Source organism: Nymphalis io, chromosome 9 (assembly GCF_905147045.1).
Source record: "Nymphalis io chromosome 9, ilAglIoxx1.1, whole genome shotgun sequence".
Lineage (NCBI taxonomy): Eukaryota > Metazoa > Arthropoda > Insecta > Lepidoptera > Nymphalidae > Nymphalis > Nymphalis io.
Window position 1 is genome coordinate 3,316,296 of NC_065896.1, and position 18,829 is coordinate 3,335,124.

Sequence of the window (18,829 nt, forward strand, 5' to 3'; positions counted from 1 at the left end):
AGGATACAATCGACGTTAGTACTGATTATAGAAATAGATTCATTCCTGTTCCTCTGGGGAAATTTGTACACTTTACTATATTGTGACCCTTAGATTCGAAACCTATTGAGGACGGTTTCATGATATTAAGTACTTCGAAATATACCACCATACCATAGCATACCATACCATACGTATGTACCATACTTACTTTTTTGGCAACAAAAATCTTAAGTGCACATGAAAACACGTCTTAATAAACTCATCGGGAGTGTTTAAGTACAGTAAGAAAATACTGCCCACATAGGCAATTATGGTTAATGCTTGCAAAATACATTGGTTGTTTTATTTTAATACTATTTGTTAGTAATAAAAATAACAGCAATTCAGTTAAACAAGAAAACACGCTTGGTCTGTGGATATTCGATTAAAATATATAAAAACTACAGTAATTATTTGAAGGAACACCATTATTTTAATTAAAAATTGTTTCATATCCCATTACATTGAATATCGAAAACAACAAGTATTAATTTAACTTAATAAAATTAAAATTAACCTTTTATTAGCCGAGATGGCCCAGTGGTAATAAAGCGTGAATCTTAGCCGATGATCGTGGATTGAAACCCGGGCAAGCACCACTGAATTTTCATGTGCTTAATTTGTGATTATAATTCATCTCGTGCTTGAGACGGTGAAGGAAAATATTGTGGGGAAACCTGCATGTGTCTAATTTCACAGAAATTCCAAAAATGCGGGTTGCATTGGAGCAGCGTGGTGGAATGAGCTCCAAAACCTGCTCCTCAAAAAGGGAGAGGAGGCCTAAGCCCAACAGTGGGACATTTACAGGTGATAGCCTGTAAATGTCCCACTGTTACTGTACTGTTAACCTTTTACCAATTTCATCGTTATGTTATTAAAAGTTGCTCTAAGATTTATTCAATTAAGATTATCGCTAACATTAGTAGGACTATATGTACAATTTTGTATCAAGCAGTCTATTGAAAGGGATAATAACCAAAATTGTCTATAATATCGTTCGGTGAACTTTAGGTAAAAAGTCGACGTCCCTGAAGGCCGCTTAGACCGGGGGGTATTGGGAAAACGAAAATAGCCCCTCATTTATATTGAACAGGAAGTTAGGCCTACATACTCGTACATGGCATCGTAGTACTACCATACTTTGTATAAAATATTTTAGTTTTTACGTTTTCTTATATAAGTTAAATTTATTGTTTTTAGTAGAGCTGCTTTGCTCTTTTGCTTTTTAGTAAGTAAAAAAAAAAGATCTAACAATTTTAATATTTTTTTACAACTTTATGCATTTTTTTGTGAATAGAGTTGCGCCGTTTAAAGTGTTTTGAACCATCTAGATTTCCTCAGTGCGCGGTTGTTTTTCTTTCACAGTAATCTATCCTTTAAAAAAGAATTAAATATATTGATATTGAAATAGAAATTTTCACACAACGAATGACCAATCCACTTTATACCCAATTTCTACCCTTATTAAGCTTTGAAATTGGCTTAGAAATAGCACTCATTGGCCCTTGAATTGTCTACATACTACGTATATGTGAAAAAATTACGTCAACTAGTTGATCTACTGCAAGATACTCTAACAAAGCAATAAGCATTTATCTATTTATTACCTATTAGGTATTATGATATAAAGTACTTAATAGTATATACATGATTATATATGGATAATGAATTAAATTAATCCATCCTAGAAAGAGGCGTGGGCGTGCTGACTCTACTAATATACTTAGTATTGATATATTTTCATAGAGAACATTACATAAAAGTACTTCTTTTGATAAATTCTTAAAAAAATTAAAAATTAAGTTTATATCTCTGTTAACCCAATCTATTATTACTTTTGTTTCGATCTCTTGTAAATAATAATATTATTGTTATTTTTTACATTATCGTTTTTTTTAAATAGTAATAATTAGTAAGAAGCCTGTTATGTTGCCCCGTCTTAAATATGGCTTACGATATTTTGCATAATGTTTGAAATTTACATGTACCTATGCTTTAATGCCGAAGATTACGCCCTTAACATCATTTTTATTAAAAAAAGTATTCGGTGGTAGATCTTTTCACAAGAAATAAATATATATAATAATATATAAATATAATAAAAGGAAAGTTTTTTTTTTTGTTTTGAATGACTTACAATTTTTGTTCACATTTATAATAAAACTTATTACAATTTTTTTTTAACTTAACTTTTAGTTTTTTAAACTTGTAATTGAAAAATCAACATAATCATTATTCAAGAAATCTTTTACAACCACTTTTCAATAGTAGTTACGAAAAAAAAAGGTTTTTACTTATGATATGTTTTGCTAAATGACAATAAAATATAGAAAATTTTTGAGTAGCTACACAACCAGATAGTACAAAATTTTCCTTTCAATATTTTATCGTTCTACGTTTTTATGCTCGCCAAGATTTCGCCCCGTTTTATTATTCATACACAAATTTCACGGATCATTGAACGGGTCAATCTAATCGTTAGAATGGTAAGCCATTTTAATACATTTTTATGACAGTTGAAACTAACCAATAAAAATATTTATAATAAGCAATTTCATTCTTAAACAACATATGGGATTCTTAACTTTTTCATAATATAATAAAACATTATAGATTATCTAAAAATAACATTAATACATTTAATTTATTTCAGCGCTTTTCAGGTGAAGTATTTATTTCTGAAGATATTAAATAAATATTTTTCCTTCACCAGATAATACCTAAGTGGTTTTCTCTGACTGACTTCTCTCAAAGCTCTCTGGACATTAGCTTTGGGTGAAGTAATAACCGGTGTATTGTTATAATTGCGTTATCAACCATCTTATATAAAATATCTCTCATACTAATTTACTTACTATTCAAGTTAACACCAAGAACAAAATGTATTGCGGTAAATAATTGGCTTATAGACAAACCACGAGAAAAAGCCGATAATAATTATAAAATAATACATACTACAGTGCATTAAGAACAATCTTGCTTAGCCATGCAAGTTTTATACGGACATGCTATTATTATTTATAATGACATTTAAATTCCTAGCACGTACTTTACAACCTGACTTGAAGGAATTATCAGAAACAAGATGTACTATACTACAAAAACTGCAGAAATAAGGCGAAATTTTAAATAAAACACTTTAAATATCCTGAAAATCGTAAACTCTAACATTAGGTGTGAAGCGAATTAAGATGTTAAGCGTAACGTCCAGCTATTACAGCTTTCGCCACAGACTAAAAATATATAACCTCGCGTTAATAAACGGTAACTACTGGACAGTTAAAGCGTTTATGAACACAGGGAATATTGGTTCCAAGTTTAATTTCGTTATAATAACCGAATGGATTCGTTAACATTCTTTCTGAAGAAGTAAATAAAATATTATAATTATAATTATTTATTTTATTAGTCATATCGATAGATGCCGCAAAAACTATATTAAACTAACCTAAGTTTAAAATAGTAATAAAGGAATTATTTACATAATTTGTCTGTAATTATTTTACCGAGGTTTTTAAAATACAGGTTAATTAATAAAGTGCATTTCCAACATCTTCATTTCGTCCTTTTTTTTCTCGCTGGAAAAACACATTTATGTGTTTCCCCCACATGAGGTGGGGGGGGGGGTGTATGTGGGACTCGCCGGCGCTGAAGGCGGAATACCCCTAAAACCAGCGGTACCCACTCCGTCTTGTCGGGGGACGTCACGGGATCGCTTTCGCATACTACCGTGCCGTCCCATCTTCATTTCGTCCTTCATTAATATATTTATTTTGTTAACTATCATTCTACGAAGAACTGGCATGAAACTTAATTATTTTAGCTCTCTATGAAACTGTTAAACGTTTTATTATTGAATAAATTAGATAGTCCGTAAATTCTAATAATATTATTATTATAAAAAGTTCCAGTCTTACTAAGTCGGCGTCGTAATTTCGAAGTGTCCGCTCTATTAAAGTGGAGCCATAACGTAAGCGGAACAACTATAACTATAAACTAAAACTATAAATATTGGTAAATATTATAAATTCAAAAGTGAGGTTGAGTAATTGTTTCGCTTTCACGTCTTCACTTCTAAACCGATCATCTGGAAAATTTTGCATACACATTGTCAGGATTTCAGAAAAGGACATAAGAAGTACCCAATACCTCCAGCTACCTGCCACGTGGACGAAACCGCTGGCGCAAATTAGCTTGACATAATGTAAACAGATTTTTTTATTACAATAATGACTCACCGCAACCCTGCTCTCCTTAAGGTCCAAGCGCATCGCCAGCGCCTCTCTCATGAACACGTCCGGGTAGTGCGACGCAAGGAACGCACGTTCCAACTCCTCCAGCTGCCAGGAGTTAAAGTTGGTCCTTGATCGTCTCCTCTTCCCACTGTCACCATCGTCGTCACCAACACCTCCTGAAGGAAGAACTTGGTATCAATATACTTGGTAGTGTAACATGTATAATTGTTTAGGACATAATATATTATATTTTTCAGTAAGTAAATATGTAAGTTACTCGATGGCGAATGCATTCGACATTATTTCATTCGAAACGTTATTTTTTCATTGCAGTTGTTAAGTTTTATACGACTAAACACCAGGTTACCCACTCCAAAATATGTCCACAAATGATATTTGTATTTTAATTCTGTTACAGTTTAGTAACACAGTACAGTATTTACAGTAGGTAAATAACTATCATATTAAATGTATATAGTTTAGATTTTTTAAGCTATAAACGTGTACCGTTATTAGGTTATAACCGTCGTCCAATTTATGAAATAATGTTAAAAGAACATATAATTAGGTAAAAATGAAAATGTTCAACGATTTTTTAACCAATTTTATTAACCAATTGAATTTATCATAGAAATATCATCAGAGCTTTCAATATTAAGTGGAAAAATTTCTTTATGGAAAGCGATAAACACTTTAGTGCGATAAAGGCAAATGCGTAACTAAAGCTAAAATATTTCCAATCATAGCAGCGCAGTATTGAAATGAGTAATACAATCGTAAAAGACACCGGCTCTAACATTGACCATTTAGACAATCCTTTGGCCGTTAAAATAAAGCCGCGACCGGGGGCTCATAAAAAAGAGATAATCTCCAACAAAGCGTCAGAACAAGTTTCTGAAAATAGAATATAATTTCTAATTTTCTCTCGGTGATTTTAATTAAAAATGGTCCCAAGAGAGAGAGACGGCTGTAACGTTCGTAACAGGGGTTTGAAAGGGACAAGCGTAAATTACTCGCTCTGTCTTTAAATCTAAATAAATTAGAAGTGATTAAAAGGAACACGCTTCTGTTGCTCTGAACACGTCGTTATATCGTACCTTTTAATTTATTGAGCCGCTTTGAGTATCATCGGTTTATGGAAACGATTCTATATTAATTACATAAAATAAAAATACAATTTAAAAAATATTAAGAAAATTATAGCAACCGCCATATAAAGTCGTACAAATGTAAGTTGCCAACTAGATCAATGAGTTATGTAGTCGCCTTAAGAGAAAAACTAATTTACGTTAGTGTGAGGGAGACGGTGATAGCTTTCTAATGAGCGGAGTGAAAGAGATGACTACGCTTATTGTATTAAAACAAACGACCGCCTTGGGCCCGGAGAGAACAGTTTTGGCGCGCTTTAATTTAGTCTGCCTCAATGTTTTAATGTCACTGGGGAGGAGGGAGGGGGGACTCACTAAGTATCTATTTGAGGGTTGTATAACGCGGTTAATAAATTCGTGCAGTTAATAATTCTACTTTGCTGTTTCTGTATAAATAATACCAGAGATAGGATTTGTTTGGACCTATATTTAATTCGCAATTGTTCTCTCTCCAAAACTAGACATCGTTTAACGAATTTGATACATAACAAAAAAGGCTTAAATAGCAAATAAAGTTCATAGCAATTACGGATAATCAATTTTATTATTGAAAGTAGTTTAGCAGACTGGCAAATGAGACACCTAGACTATGAGTGGTGGTACTCATAGACGTTGACTCTGTAGGATATATTAACCATTGTTTACATCGTCAATGCGTCACCAACTTTGGTAACTAAGATGTTACTTCCCTTGTGCCGGTAATCACATTGGCTCACTCTCCTGTCAAACTAGATCACAACAAACCTAATTAACTGTTTAGTAAGAGTATATGATGAGTGGGTACACCCAAACGGGCTTGCACGAAGCCCTACCACCAACGAAATATCACAAATACTTAAAACACTAATTCCTATCAGAAAACAATATTCGTTCCGCAATATAAAAATACTAACATCAGACAATGGTCGTAAAGATTTTATCAAGCAAATAGAAGCAATAAATTTATAACATACAATGTAGAGAACGTAATTTTCCCCTCACTTAATAGAAATATGAATCTTGAATAACATCGCTTTTATTGAATAGAGAATATTCCGATCTGCACGATAATAAAGAATATTGTTATTCCCTTAAATGTATTTCGGTTTGCTTTTATTCTATTTACTGTTTTATGTAACTGTTTTTAATAAAACGTGTTAGATAGGTACCTGTATTTAAATCCATAATGATCGCTTATTTACTTATAATTAAAGGACTTATTTGTTGCGTTATATCTTCTAAAATTTTTAATAAAAGTAGGTTACATATATAAAAAATAGTACACTTAAATCAAATATCAGCTTAAGCTTTAATGACAGGTAATTAGAAAGTTCTTAGTGGAAAATTGCCATGAAGAACAGACGCATTTAAGATTATGAATTAAAATTAACCGAGATTAATAACGAGAGATTTATTTCTGTCTTATTATTCTATAAAAGATTATGTAGAAGATAATAAGTGTAGTGTTTATATTCCATAATTTTTATATTAAAATTTTTAAGAACTAAGTTTCTTACCGGTTTTTTCTGTCTCTTAGATTTTTTTTATAGAATTTCATTCAATTTTCACGTGGCTCATATTCTCGTCCACCTTCCTAAGGTGTCACCAACAACAAATTGTAAGTTGTCACCAACTCCGTATACATTGGCATTGTAAGAAATGTTAACCATCGCTTACATCAACAATGCGCCACCAACATTGGGAACTAAGATGTTATGTCCCTTGTGCCTGTAATTACACTAGCTCAGTCAACCTTCAAACCGGAACACAACAATACCAAGTACTGCTGTTTTGCGTTAGAATATCTGATGAGTGGGTGGTACCTACCTTGACGAGCTTGCACAAAGCTCTACCACCAGTAATGAACTTCATTCCGAACCGGAAACAGCTTTATATTAAATTTAATTTTGTAAAATGATGACATAAAAGTAATTTCTAAAGTAACTCGAATAAAATTTGTTTTTATTTCAATTAAATAATTAAAAAATGAACAGTAAGTTCAAGAAACGTAAGTCGTAAAAATTTATGAATCGGTTAAACGCTGATTACAATCTAATTTGAATAGGAGATAAGATAAAATATTCAACTAAATGTTTCCGAAATTATAATAAGTGTTTCTTAGTGTATTTAAGTTTTGTCAAATGAATTATCAATTAATTATTGCTAATTGAACCTACAGACACCTACCAAGTGTCAAAATGATTACGTTGTGTGTTACTATTAATATTGGTCATAACTACTATAATATTGGTAAAAATTAAACCAAAATTTAAATTAAAGAGTCCATACCCAACCGTCTGTGTACATAGTGTTTATTAAATCATAATTCAATATGGTAACACTATGGATAAAAAATTTATACACCCGTCTCGATCTGTGTCGTAAAATATCGTTTGCCAAGTTTTATGACATTCGATTTAAGTTTGAGGCGTATAGAATAAAATAGTATAATATATGTATAATATAAAAAATATTTTATTTTATATTATTTTTTTCTTTTTATTATAATTGGGAAACATACAGTATACACCACATACATTATACAACAATTAAACCGTTCACACACCAATCAAGCTTAAAACGAATTCATGAATGGCAAACAAGCAATTCAGTAATTATAAATAATAAAAAAAATTGTTATTTTAACCAGAATTTTATAAACATAGTCCCGATCGGCGACCGATTTTTTAAATATTTATTTTACGTTTTATAATTAATTAAGATTCGACAGTGAGTCGGAAATAATTAAAATTGAATTAATCAATACATCGATAGACAACAAGCTATACTAGCTTATAAGCTTATGAACGTACCTACACATGTAGCTTTATGGAAGTCAGGTGAAAAGGTATTAATTATTATCAAAGCAGGCACCTAATAACTTATAGTGATAAAGATATCTCGTGAAATTACATCAAGTTTATAATGCTATGGTACCTGGAATCAATTACTGATGGCGGCCTGCGCGCGCGCAACATGCACTTTTCAACATTAATGATGTATCGATGCAATGAAATTGCGGGACATATAAGCAAAGAAGATATTATAACATTTTGATATGTATTATAAATTTTATAATTCACAGTACAGGTTAGAATAAAACGTTTATTTTTTTTAAGCCGAGATGGCTTAGTGCTAAGAACGCGTTAATCTTAACCGATGATCGTGGGTTCAAACCCGAGCATGCACCACTGAACTTTCATGTGCTTAATTTGTGTTTATAATTCATATCGTGCTTAACGGTGAAGAAAAACATCGTGAGGAAGCCTGCATGTGTCTAATTTCATTGAAATTCTGCCACATGTGTATTCTACCAACCATTGGAGCAGCGTGGTGGAATAATCTCCAAACCTTCTCCTCAAAAGGGAGAGGAGGCCTTAGCCCAGCAGTGGGACATTAACAGGCTGTTACTGTTACTGTTACTACTTTATGATAAAAAAATCAGTCTTGATATTAATAGAGTACAATGGCTATAATTTTACGACATTATCTCGACAGACTGGTAAAATGTATTTAAATGGCAAAAATGCTTAAATAACAATATTTTAATAGATTAAGACGTTTTAGTCTAAAGTGTATACTCTTAACTGAGTATACACACATATGCAGACACGCCGCACACAAGCTTTGTAAATGGTTAATCATGAGAACCGGCAATTTGGATAAACGCTTTTAAATGTCATCCAGAATTTATTTAAGTACGCTTTTTATATCGATAATTATGATTCATGATTTTAATCAAGCTTTTCAAAGTTACTAATATTGTTATTTACTTTAAGCCTTAAATAGCCTACTGCTTACCAATTCTGGGGGTTGATAAATTATTCGCTATCCTTAACACAGGTTATCCAAATAGCCCTTGAAAGATAATGAGTTTCAGTCACCGAATAAGTTAAAAGTAAAACCAAAATTTTTAGTAAATGCTACTTTTAATGTTATGCCTTAGTACTAAAGTAGCTTAAGTACTTTAGAAACATAAGTTGACGTATGGATTACAAACTTGTAATCCATACGTCAACTTATGTTTGTGTGTGTGTTTAAATAAATGATTATTATTATTATTACTAAGTTGGTAATTATTATTACTAACTTGGTAGAACGCATCAATTCGACATTGGAAGAGGTATCGGATTGGGGAGATGAAAACCAAGTCAAATTTAATCCTACCAAGACTCAAGCTTGTTTGTTCACTGCCAAAAGGAGTCCATTCCCCCTGACTCCGACTTTCCGAAATATATCTTTACCCATCACCGAAAGTATTGAGCTTCTAGGAGTTACTTTAACATCCAAACTCAACTTTGGACAATGCATTTAATCCAAAGCTAAAACTGCTGGCAAGAAACTTGGCATCCTCAATAAGGTCAAACAGTACTTCACACCGGAACAGCTTCTGACCTTATTTCAAGCCCAAGCCAAAGTAACAGCTTGATGCTTTAGATTCAATGGATCTTCGTGGTGGAAGGCTCATTGGCGACCAGACAATGGTCATAAAACTCCAGACCTTGGAACACCATCGTAAGGTCGCCTGTCTCTCGTCATTCTACAGAATATATTTCGGAAAGTGCGCTCAGGAACTATATAATTTGGTTCCCCCGTCACCCTTTTACCACAGAACTGCAAGGCATCATAAAGATCTGCACCCGCACGTAGTTGACGTATTTAAGACACGTACGAAACGATTTGCTTCCTCATTTCTGATACGCACCGCTAAGGTCTGGATTACCCTCCCGTCCTCCGTTTTCCCCACCACCTACAATATGGGTACTTTCAAGTCAAGAATGAATAGGCACCTTCTAAGCGCGCTCCACCTTAGACTGTATCTTCACTTTCTATCAGGTGTGATAACAGTCAACTCTAGCGTATATATTTAAAAAAAAAAAAAACACTTTGGTATTATCAAAGACTACTAATGACGATAACAACGATAAAGAAGGAGTTTTTTTTTGTAATCGTCATTTTAATAAAGTCATGTTGCTTAGTTATAAGTTTTTCATGATATGTCTCTTTAAATTTAAAATAATGAATATAAATTATTTTCTTATATGTATCTTTTTTTTAATTATTATAACATTTATATTAAAATTTTGACAATGTTTTGAAATTAATGCGAAAACTGCGTAATTCAAAAATGCTTGCGTTTTAGCTGACGTTTTCTCGTAAATCTTTCCCTCCACCCCCGTATAAGTGATTTGAGAGAAAATAAATCATTGAAACAACATCCGAAGTGCTCATATTTCAAGTTTAATTTTATCAACTTAATTTAATTTTATCGATTTATTTAATAATGTGTACATTATTATTAGCATAGTAACAATAGCAACCCCTTCAGGGAAGATAATTGACATACGACTAATACATTTTTATTAAATAAAAAACATCGTCAATCCACGTTTCGGTTCATATTCGTTTCAGATTCACCTACTTTTCCGTTAAATTTCAGATCTTTTGATTACTACTTAAAAAGATAAGTACATACATTGTTAAAATCCATTTCGAGTGATTGCACCAACCCTCGACGCAGCACGTTATTAATATCGATATCGATAATGTTCACACTAATAATTGATGCGGTAGTTCGCCAACGTTTTCAAGAATCGAATTAAATCGATCCAATTTTTCTCGAGTGTCGTAATTGTGTGGTTAGGTGCTCTGTGGGTTGAAGTAATTGGATAATTGGGAATCGATTGCAGGTTGTCTCGTTTGCGTTACAGATTTCCGATCATAAAGACATTATATGTTTATTTTTTAATCGAAATATAATCGTAAGCTGAATGATATGACGCTTTCGAAGATATATTTCGATTTTTTTTTTTAATTTATACTAACGATTCCGATTTTGTATAATGTATTTATTATTATAAAGGAAATTATTAAAAATATTGAAAACATAATTTATTCTTCTTTATACGACAAAAAAATTCACAAATAATTAAAACGACAATATTTTGACAATGTTTTGAAATTAATTAAAATTCCTCAACTTTGGGTAAGCAGGCGAAATTTCTTTTTTTTTTTAAATGTCATCGAAAGTGTGTAACATTTTTCGCCTTCTTTACGACGATATTTGTAAAATACAAAATTGATTTAGCCGCAAAAAAAATTATTAATAACATACGAAAAATTCGACCGCCCGAAGCAACCGAGACGGTGTCCGCCTATAATTTTGTCTCGATCCCGGGAAATTAATTTCTGAAATTACCACCAATAATAAAGTAATAATTTTAAACCTAAATACGTACCTCGCTGACTGACACGTTCACCAGAGACGTATTTGAGAATATTGATTATATTTATTTATATAATTTTTTTTTATAATTTATATAATATAACATTTGAAATAAATTGTATATAAATATTGTGCTTAGTAAATTGTCCCAAATATAATTATTATTACATTTTTTAAAGTGATATCTATTTTAATGATGCATTAAAACCAATTGTACTTAATATTCTCATATAGCAGAATATCAGCTCAATCGGTTGAACGAAGCGTAAAATTCAATTTCAAGGTTTGACCCACGCACGATTACTAACAACGTTAAATCGAAGTTAAAAAAAATACACTTAAATTTATTTTTCTCGTAGAAAAACTGGCGTCCACAAATCCTTTAAGGCGCATTTTTAATGTCATTTAATCAATGCACGTAATAACAAAGAAAACGTGTATGTTATATATAGTTTAATATTTAACAAATGCGTTTTTATAATAGCACATTTTATAATTTAAAAAATACTGTAATTTAAAAACGTTTGTATGAAAATATATTCGTCGCTAACGTGTAATTTCGACCCTGTGTGGAGAAATGAAGACATCAGGTGAGGCGGTGCTTAAAAAATCGATGTTCTGCGAACAACGGTAACTGTAATGCCTAATTGAATTCGAGTAAAAATATATTTAACGTATAATTGTTGTATAAGTTATTATATTCTTGTAAAATAAACTATTTTTTTATAATAAAACAAATATTTCAATTAAATAGCAATAGAATCCCTACTTTGTGTAACATTTCAAATTATAAATCAATTGAATAACATATTTAAAAAAACTAAAAACTTGCAACCTCTGCCTTTGCGTGAAAGAAGTGAAAACTTTTTGCACAAGTTATAATTCAAAAATCTTTACCAATAAAAGCAGAGACATTTTTTATAATGCCTAACTGAAAAAACTACCAAACCAATCATAAAACTTTTACAGTGAAAATGCAGCGCTGGTCGGAGATGGTTTTAGTATATAATATTAGTATTTAGGTAGCTGTGCTTCGCAGTTTCACTCGCTTAAGGCTATTCACGGGTTAATTTCATGTTTTTGTAACGTTAAGAAATTTTGTATTCAAATACGATTTAGAATTTTCATCAGTTTCTTTAAAAACTTCCGTCAAAAGTCTAATAGAATGTTCAGAGACTAGACGACAATTCGACTCAGAAAAATAAACATTGAATTAATAAATTTAATGCAAAAATAGCGGCAATTATTAAATATCTTATTTATAATAGTATCGAAAAATAATCCGATCCAAAGTATTTTTACGTAAACCCTGACGTGTAATATTTCGATGCGTCGCTCGCGGCCTCCGGACGGCGAGATTGAAAAATGATAAATAGGACTACTATACATTACGCCGGTATTAACCATCACCGTTAAAATAAGGTGTAATAAAATTTTAATATTATATCCATATATTGATAGGTTTGAAAAATAGCCGCGGACATACAGCTAGTAATAAGCCTTGCTTGTATTTACTTCATTATTATAAATTGCAACGAAAAATGAACAGTGAGTTGTGCTTTTTTACTAAAATAATACCATCCACACACGGCCATCTGATCCTAAACTAAGCAGAGCTTGTACTATGGGAACCACATATATTACTTTTCTTTTATAAATACATACTTATATGAATAATTACACCCAGACTCAGGACAAACAGACATGCTCATGCATACAAATGTCTGTCCTGGGTGGGAATCGAACCCACAACCTTTGGCGTGGCAAGTATACCGACCACACCAACCGGCCCGTCAAAGTAAAAAAAAGAAGTAATCAACATACTTGCACTAAATGTCGTTGTAATTATAATATATCGTCGATTCTCGTTACAATACCATGCTACGCGACTTTACTTGCGTTAATTACATAGTTAATGAAAGTGTAAATATCACTAAACATTTATAAAATATAACATCTTGTCTCCTTACTGAAGAATTATGTGGAGATATTCACTGAAGAGAACTAGAACTGCGATTCAATGGGGAAAGGCTGCTAGTTCTTACCACCATTCCACGCGATCATGATTTGTACAGTAGCTATGTTTAATTTTCATTTGTATATTCATATTTATGTCCTCAATCTAAAAAGAAATGAAACTAAATGTACTATAGTGTATATATATTTCTATATGTTTCCATTAAAATCAACCTAAATATCATACTTTTATAAGCCGAGAAGAAGCTTTAGCCCAGCAGTGAAAAATATACCTAGCATACTATTTTATTTGAAAAAAAAATGTTTTGTATAACTAATGCGAAAAAAGATATTGCAATTCAAAAAATATTCATAAATTATAAACAAACAATCTGATACTATAATGAAATAATCGTTTTCGTTCGTTTAAGGGGTTATAAGCAAGAAGTTCTCAATTCAATGCAATGATAAGCTACACACGGTAACAGTAGTCATGGTACAGTACATTATCTTCCTGCGAACCTCATGGGAGTCATAACTCACTGCACTGTTTCCAATCTGTTTACTTGTGGTCGCTGGACTGTTAGGGTAGAGAATTGTTTGCTGTTTCTATTAAAAACTTGCCAAAAATGACTTTATTTAGAAGTAAAATACGTGTTAAACATAATTATAAAACAAAGACTTTATTGTCTATATTTGTAATTTGTTTGTTTTAAATTGGGAATATATGCAGCATATCATATAGCATATCGAATAATATGATATTATCTATAACATATATATACAAGTAAAATATTTAACAAGAAATATAACTAATAAAATGAAATAGCAAGTTCATATAATTAAATGAAATCTTTTAGGAAAGAAAATGAACGCAGAAAGGTATTTCATAACGAACACCCGTATAATATTATACAACAATTCTTTATATCAAATTATGCCCTATTATCATTAATACTTATTTACTACAGACAAAATACGAAAAAAAACAATAACCCAAGACTAGAAATATTGAAAAAGCATGAAAATGGCGGTCTTATTGTTTTAATAGATGATTTCATCCAGACAATAGTATTGCACAGAGTAAAATATAATTGATAGGAGAGATTTAAAAAGAGTTAATAATCGATTTATTAATTCGAAAGAGATAAAGATCATGACTATCTAACATGGGAATAATTCAGCATCCACATGTGCAGTTGATACAAGCAAGTATAATCTGTTGTCGGCGCCGAGACTAGTAGCCTCCAGAGACTCGTTCATAAAGTACTTCCAAGCATTGCTTAGGTGGAAATGAGATATGCTTTCATGATTGGACCATTGCTTCATGGATTAATTCGCGAATAATACAAGCAACTCAGGTGCGTTTACTAATGATGAAATATAACAAAATGCTTATGAGAACTAAACGATTCTCCTGTTTTTATTTAAGGTAGGCAATCAGGTAAATGAGCCAGCTGATGGCCACTACTGCCACTAGAAATTCGTATGGAAGAAATATTAACCATCCCTAACTTCGTCAATGCGCCATTACTGTTACACTGGCTCATTCGGCCTTCAAAGTGGAACACAACAATATTAAGTATTAATGGCGGTGTCTTAAGTGAGTGGCACCTCTCCAGATGGGTTGCAAAAGGCTCTACCATCAAGTAAGCAAACCATTTGTAACACAAAAAATGCATTTTAATGATTGTCAATGTCACTGAAATTCTGACAAATGTCTATTCCACCAACCCGCATTGGAGCCGCGTGGTAGAATAAGCTCCAAAACCTTCTCAAAAAGGAGAGGAGCGTTAGCGTAATTTACCAAATAAACTGCACGTATTATATTACGCGCAATGAAAGTTAGCCGGCCTGAAGTTTGGTTTGGCAATCCTGTGGGCATTCGAAACCGTAAATTGTAACTGCGTATGATTTTCATATCTAGTCTATCTTGCCGCCCGCACTCACTGCTTTTGCTTACGTAATCTGCGCAACCACTCGTAGCTAATTTCTGGCCAAGTATAAATTTTTTAATCAATCTATTAGTATATTCATTAGATATAATTATTTAAAAAAAAGCCGAGATGGCCCAGTGGTAAGAACGCGTGAATCTTAACCAATGATCGTAGGTTCAAACCCGGGCAAGCACCACTGAATTTTCATGTGCTTAATTTGTGATTATAATTCATCTCGTGCTTTACGGTGAAGGAAAACATCGTGAGGAAACCTGCATGTGTCTAATTTCACTGAAATTCTGCCACATGTGAATTCTACCAACCCGCATTGGAGCAGCGTGGTGGAATAAGCTCCAAGCCTTCTCCTCAAAAAGAGGAGAGGAGGCCTTTAGCCCAGCAGTGGGACATTCACAGGCTGTTACGGAATTACGGAAAAAAATTATTTAGTTATTAAAAAAAGTATATTGTATTAAAAAAATGGTTTGTGAAGGTATAGGTTTCGAAATACGAAAATTTATCGTATAATCTTTACGGCGTTAAAAGCGCCGGCTCAGGGCTGTCTCGAAAAACTAATATTTTTTATAATAATAATAATAATAATAATAATAATAAAATTGAAATGCCTACTACTACTATTGTCACGTGTAATCGAAGCAAACTTACGTTACAAGGTTTATACTTTGATTTATTGTTGGCACTACCATCGGTCCCCGGGGACCCGTCTATCAAGCTCTTTGAGGTATATTTAACGTGGAGATGAAATGGTACCTCTCTCTGTTTCTGTTTTTTTTTACCGTTTTGATGTTAATTTAAAATCAAATATAATTTTATTATCTTTAACTGAACTTTATGTTATATGTTTCATATATAATGATAGTCACTATGATGTCTGTCATCACTCATTAACGTCAATAAATGTAAAAGGTGATGGCCTAATTTTGATAAAACTTTTATATTTTTCTAGCACGATTTAATTGTGAAATTATAATTATTGATTACATTTTGCTTAAACTTATCAACGAGCAGAAACAAACCTACGGTTCCTTAAATTATATGTACTACATATAGTAACTAGTAAAAATTTAGGAATAAATCGCAGGAACAAAAGCTGCTTGGTGGGTACCAAGTATTCATTGGCTATTCTATAAAATATTTATAACTGTTCCGATTTAAAGAGTTAGTAAGCCAGTGTTTCTACAGGTATCAGGGATATAACATTTTAAATAGCACGGTTAGCGGTACATTGCTTTTTACAATGCGTTTCTTTGGGTATAGTTATCCTACTATCAGGTGACCCAATAGTTCGTCTGTCTTCGAAAATAAATAATGAAAAACGATTACTGTTCCAATCCATTCAATTGACATTAAACAATGAAGTGAAAAATATAGTTATCCTTTTTTGTCCCACTAGATAACAATGAAATATCAACTAGCATATTAAATATCGGATAGATTTACCATCGATAATAATTTATGATAATATAAATTACTAGTAATGTATTGTTATGGTTACACACTTCAAGTTTTAAAGTGGTAAGCAAAGGTAGATTAAAGCGTTTGTAAAGCGGAAAAATATTAGGTGTATTTAATGTAACTAACACTAATCCGCTTATACTTTTTAAATAAATAACAAGGAATTATTATATAATTACAAAAACAGAATATTTATAAATATAGAAATTTAGTATTTTATGTAATATTATTTTTCGGAAACAAATACCTACCGGATAAAATCCGACCTGTCGAAATCAGCGGAATTGAGTACAATATCAATAAGATTTTTAATACATTAAAAGAAATCTCAAGACAAAAAAGTCCTCTGGTAGGATTTCTTTAGGAAAATATCAAAAATTTTGTAGACAACAATATATATTAATTAAAACCCTTCGGCTGCCCCTGCACTGTGCACTGTACCCTGTCGGCTTGCTCAAGGGCCGCATTATCATGACACCACTAGTTACAGATTTATTACACTTATTATCGCATGCCCTTTGGGACACGTTAAATAATTAAGTTCAAAGATATCGCTCGATATCGGTGTTGCTGGAGACATTATGTTACGAAATATTGACTTCATAATATTACACCGATAGTTAAATTTGTTGCCTGATAGCAAAATGTTTATTTAATATTTGAATTCGAAATATGGCTTTTAATATATTCAATGGACGATCTTACGATTGGAAATGTTTTGTTTTTAATTTGATCCGATATAAAAAAAAACGATTTGTACATAAGCTTTATATCGGCATTATTTTTTTTTTAATTTTAATTAAAATTTAGGGCATAAATAATAACAGTAAGTGAAACAAATATTGTAAAGCGACGTTATCAAAATATATAAAACATGTATATTTATAAAGTATAATTTAAAGCAAAAATATCTAATATTTTTAGAATACCTAATGCCTAAATTCTAAGCATTATTTTACCTTGTTTATGGTACATTTAAGTCAAAAAGTGACCAAGCCCCTAATGCTCCTCAGACCCCGACGTACTTAAACATTGCACGCATCGGGCGTGACGTACGGGTTAATTTTATGCTACATTAATAAAGGAGGGTTGGAGCCACTTTTTAATAGGGTTAGTTATGGTGCGAGGTCTCTCAGACCCTCCGCCGCATTCTCAGGGTTAGCGATACATTAGGAGATCAAACGGATTATTCACTCATATTTGCTTGGTCCAATGTTTGTTTTACTGATCCTATTTATCTACGCGCATTATATTTTCTAATAGCTCATTTAGTTCAATAATAATGTATACACACATACATTGAGTGGGTGTTTTAGCTGGCTTATATCATACATGAATAATACCCGATTTCTTTATTGTATAGACAAATAAAAATCAATACAATTCATTACACCTCTATAATACTTTATAGATTTAATTAATTCAATTAAATGCAAATGACATCAGAATTAAATATGGTTTATATACATACATATTACCTTCTTTTTCCGTGAACGAAAAGAAGTTCACACGAGTAGGTCAGGATAAAAAAATATTTTGAAGAATGACTTGTATATTTTTCAAATATAACACTTTCCAGTCCAATTGTAATTATTCACCGTTTATAATTTCGATGAATTACAATAGAGAAACGTAATTGAAACGCGTGTTTGATTTGTAATTAGTAATAGCAAAAAAATCCGAGGGTGATGTTTTTTGTCTCCCTCGAGAACGGGCAAAAAAAACAATACAACAATAACAATTATTTATTTCATTATATAATTTAAATTCACGGAACATACGAAAGCGTAAAATTAAATTTTTTTTGTTTAAACAAAAACTGTGGGTGACACTTTTTTTTAACGAATCCCACGA

General features: G+C 31.8%; 1 protein-coding gene across 2 annotated transcripts in view; it reads right to left on the minus strand.

Moving 5' to 3' along the window:
• Positions 1-18,829, minus strand: part of LOC126770816 (homeobox protein unc-4-like) — a 41,232-nt gene that overhangs the window by 10,238 nt on the left and 12,165 nt on the right. For both annotated transcript variants that reach the window (XM_050490395.1, XM_050490394.1), the window contains exon 2: positions 4,260-4,432. In XM_050490395.1, the coding sequence (XP_050346352.1) occupies positions 4,260-4,432 (173 nt within the window). The remainder of the gene's footprint in view (positions 1-4,259; positions 4,433-18,829) is intronic.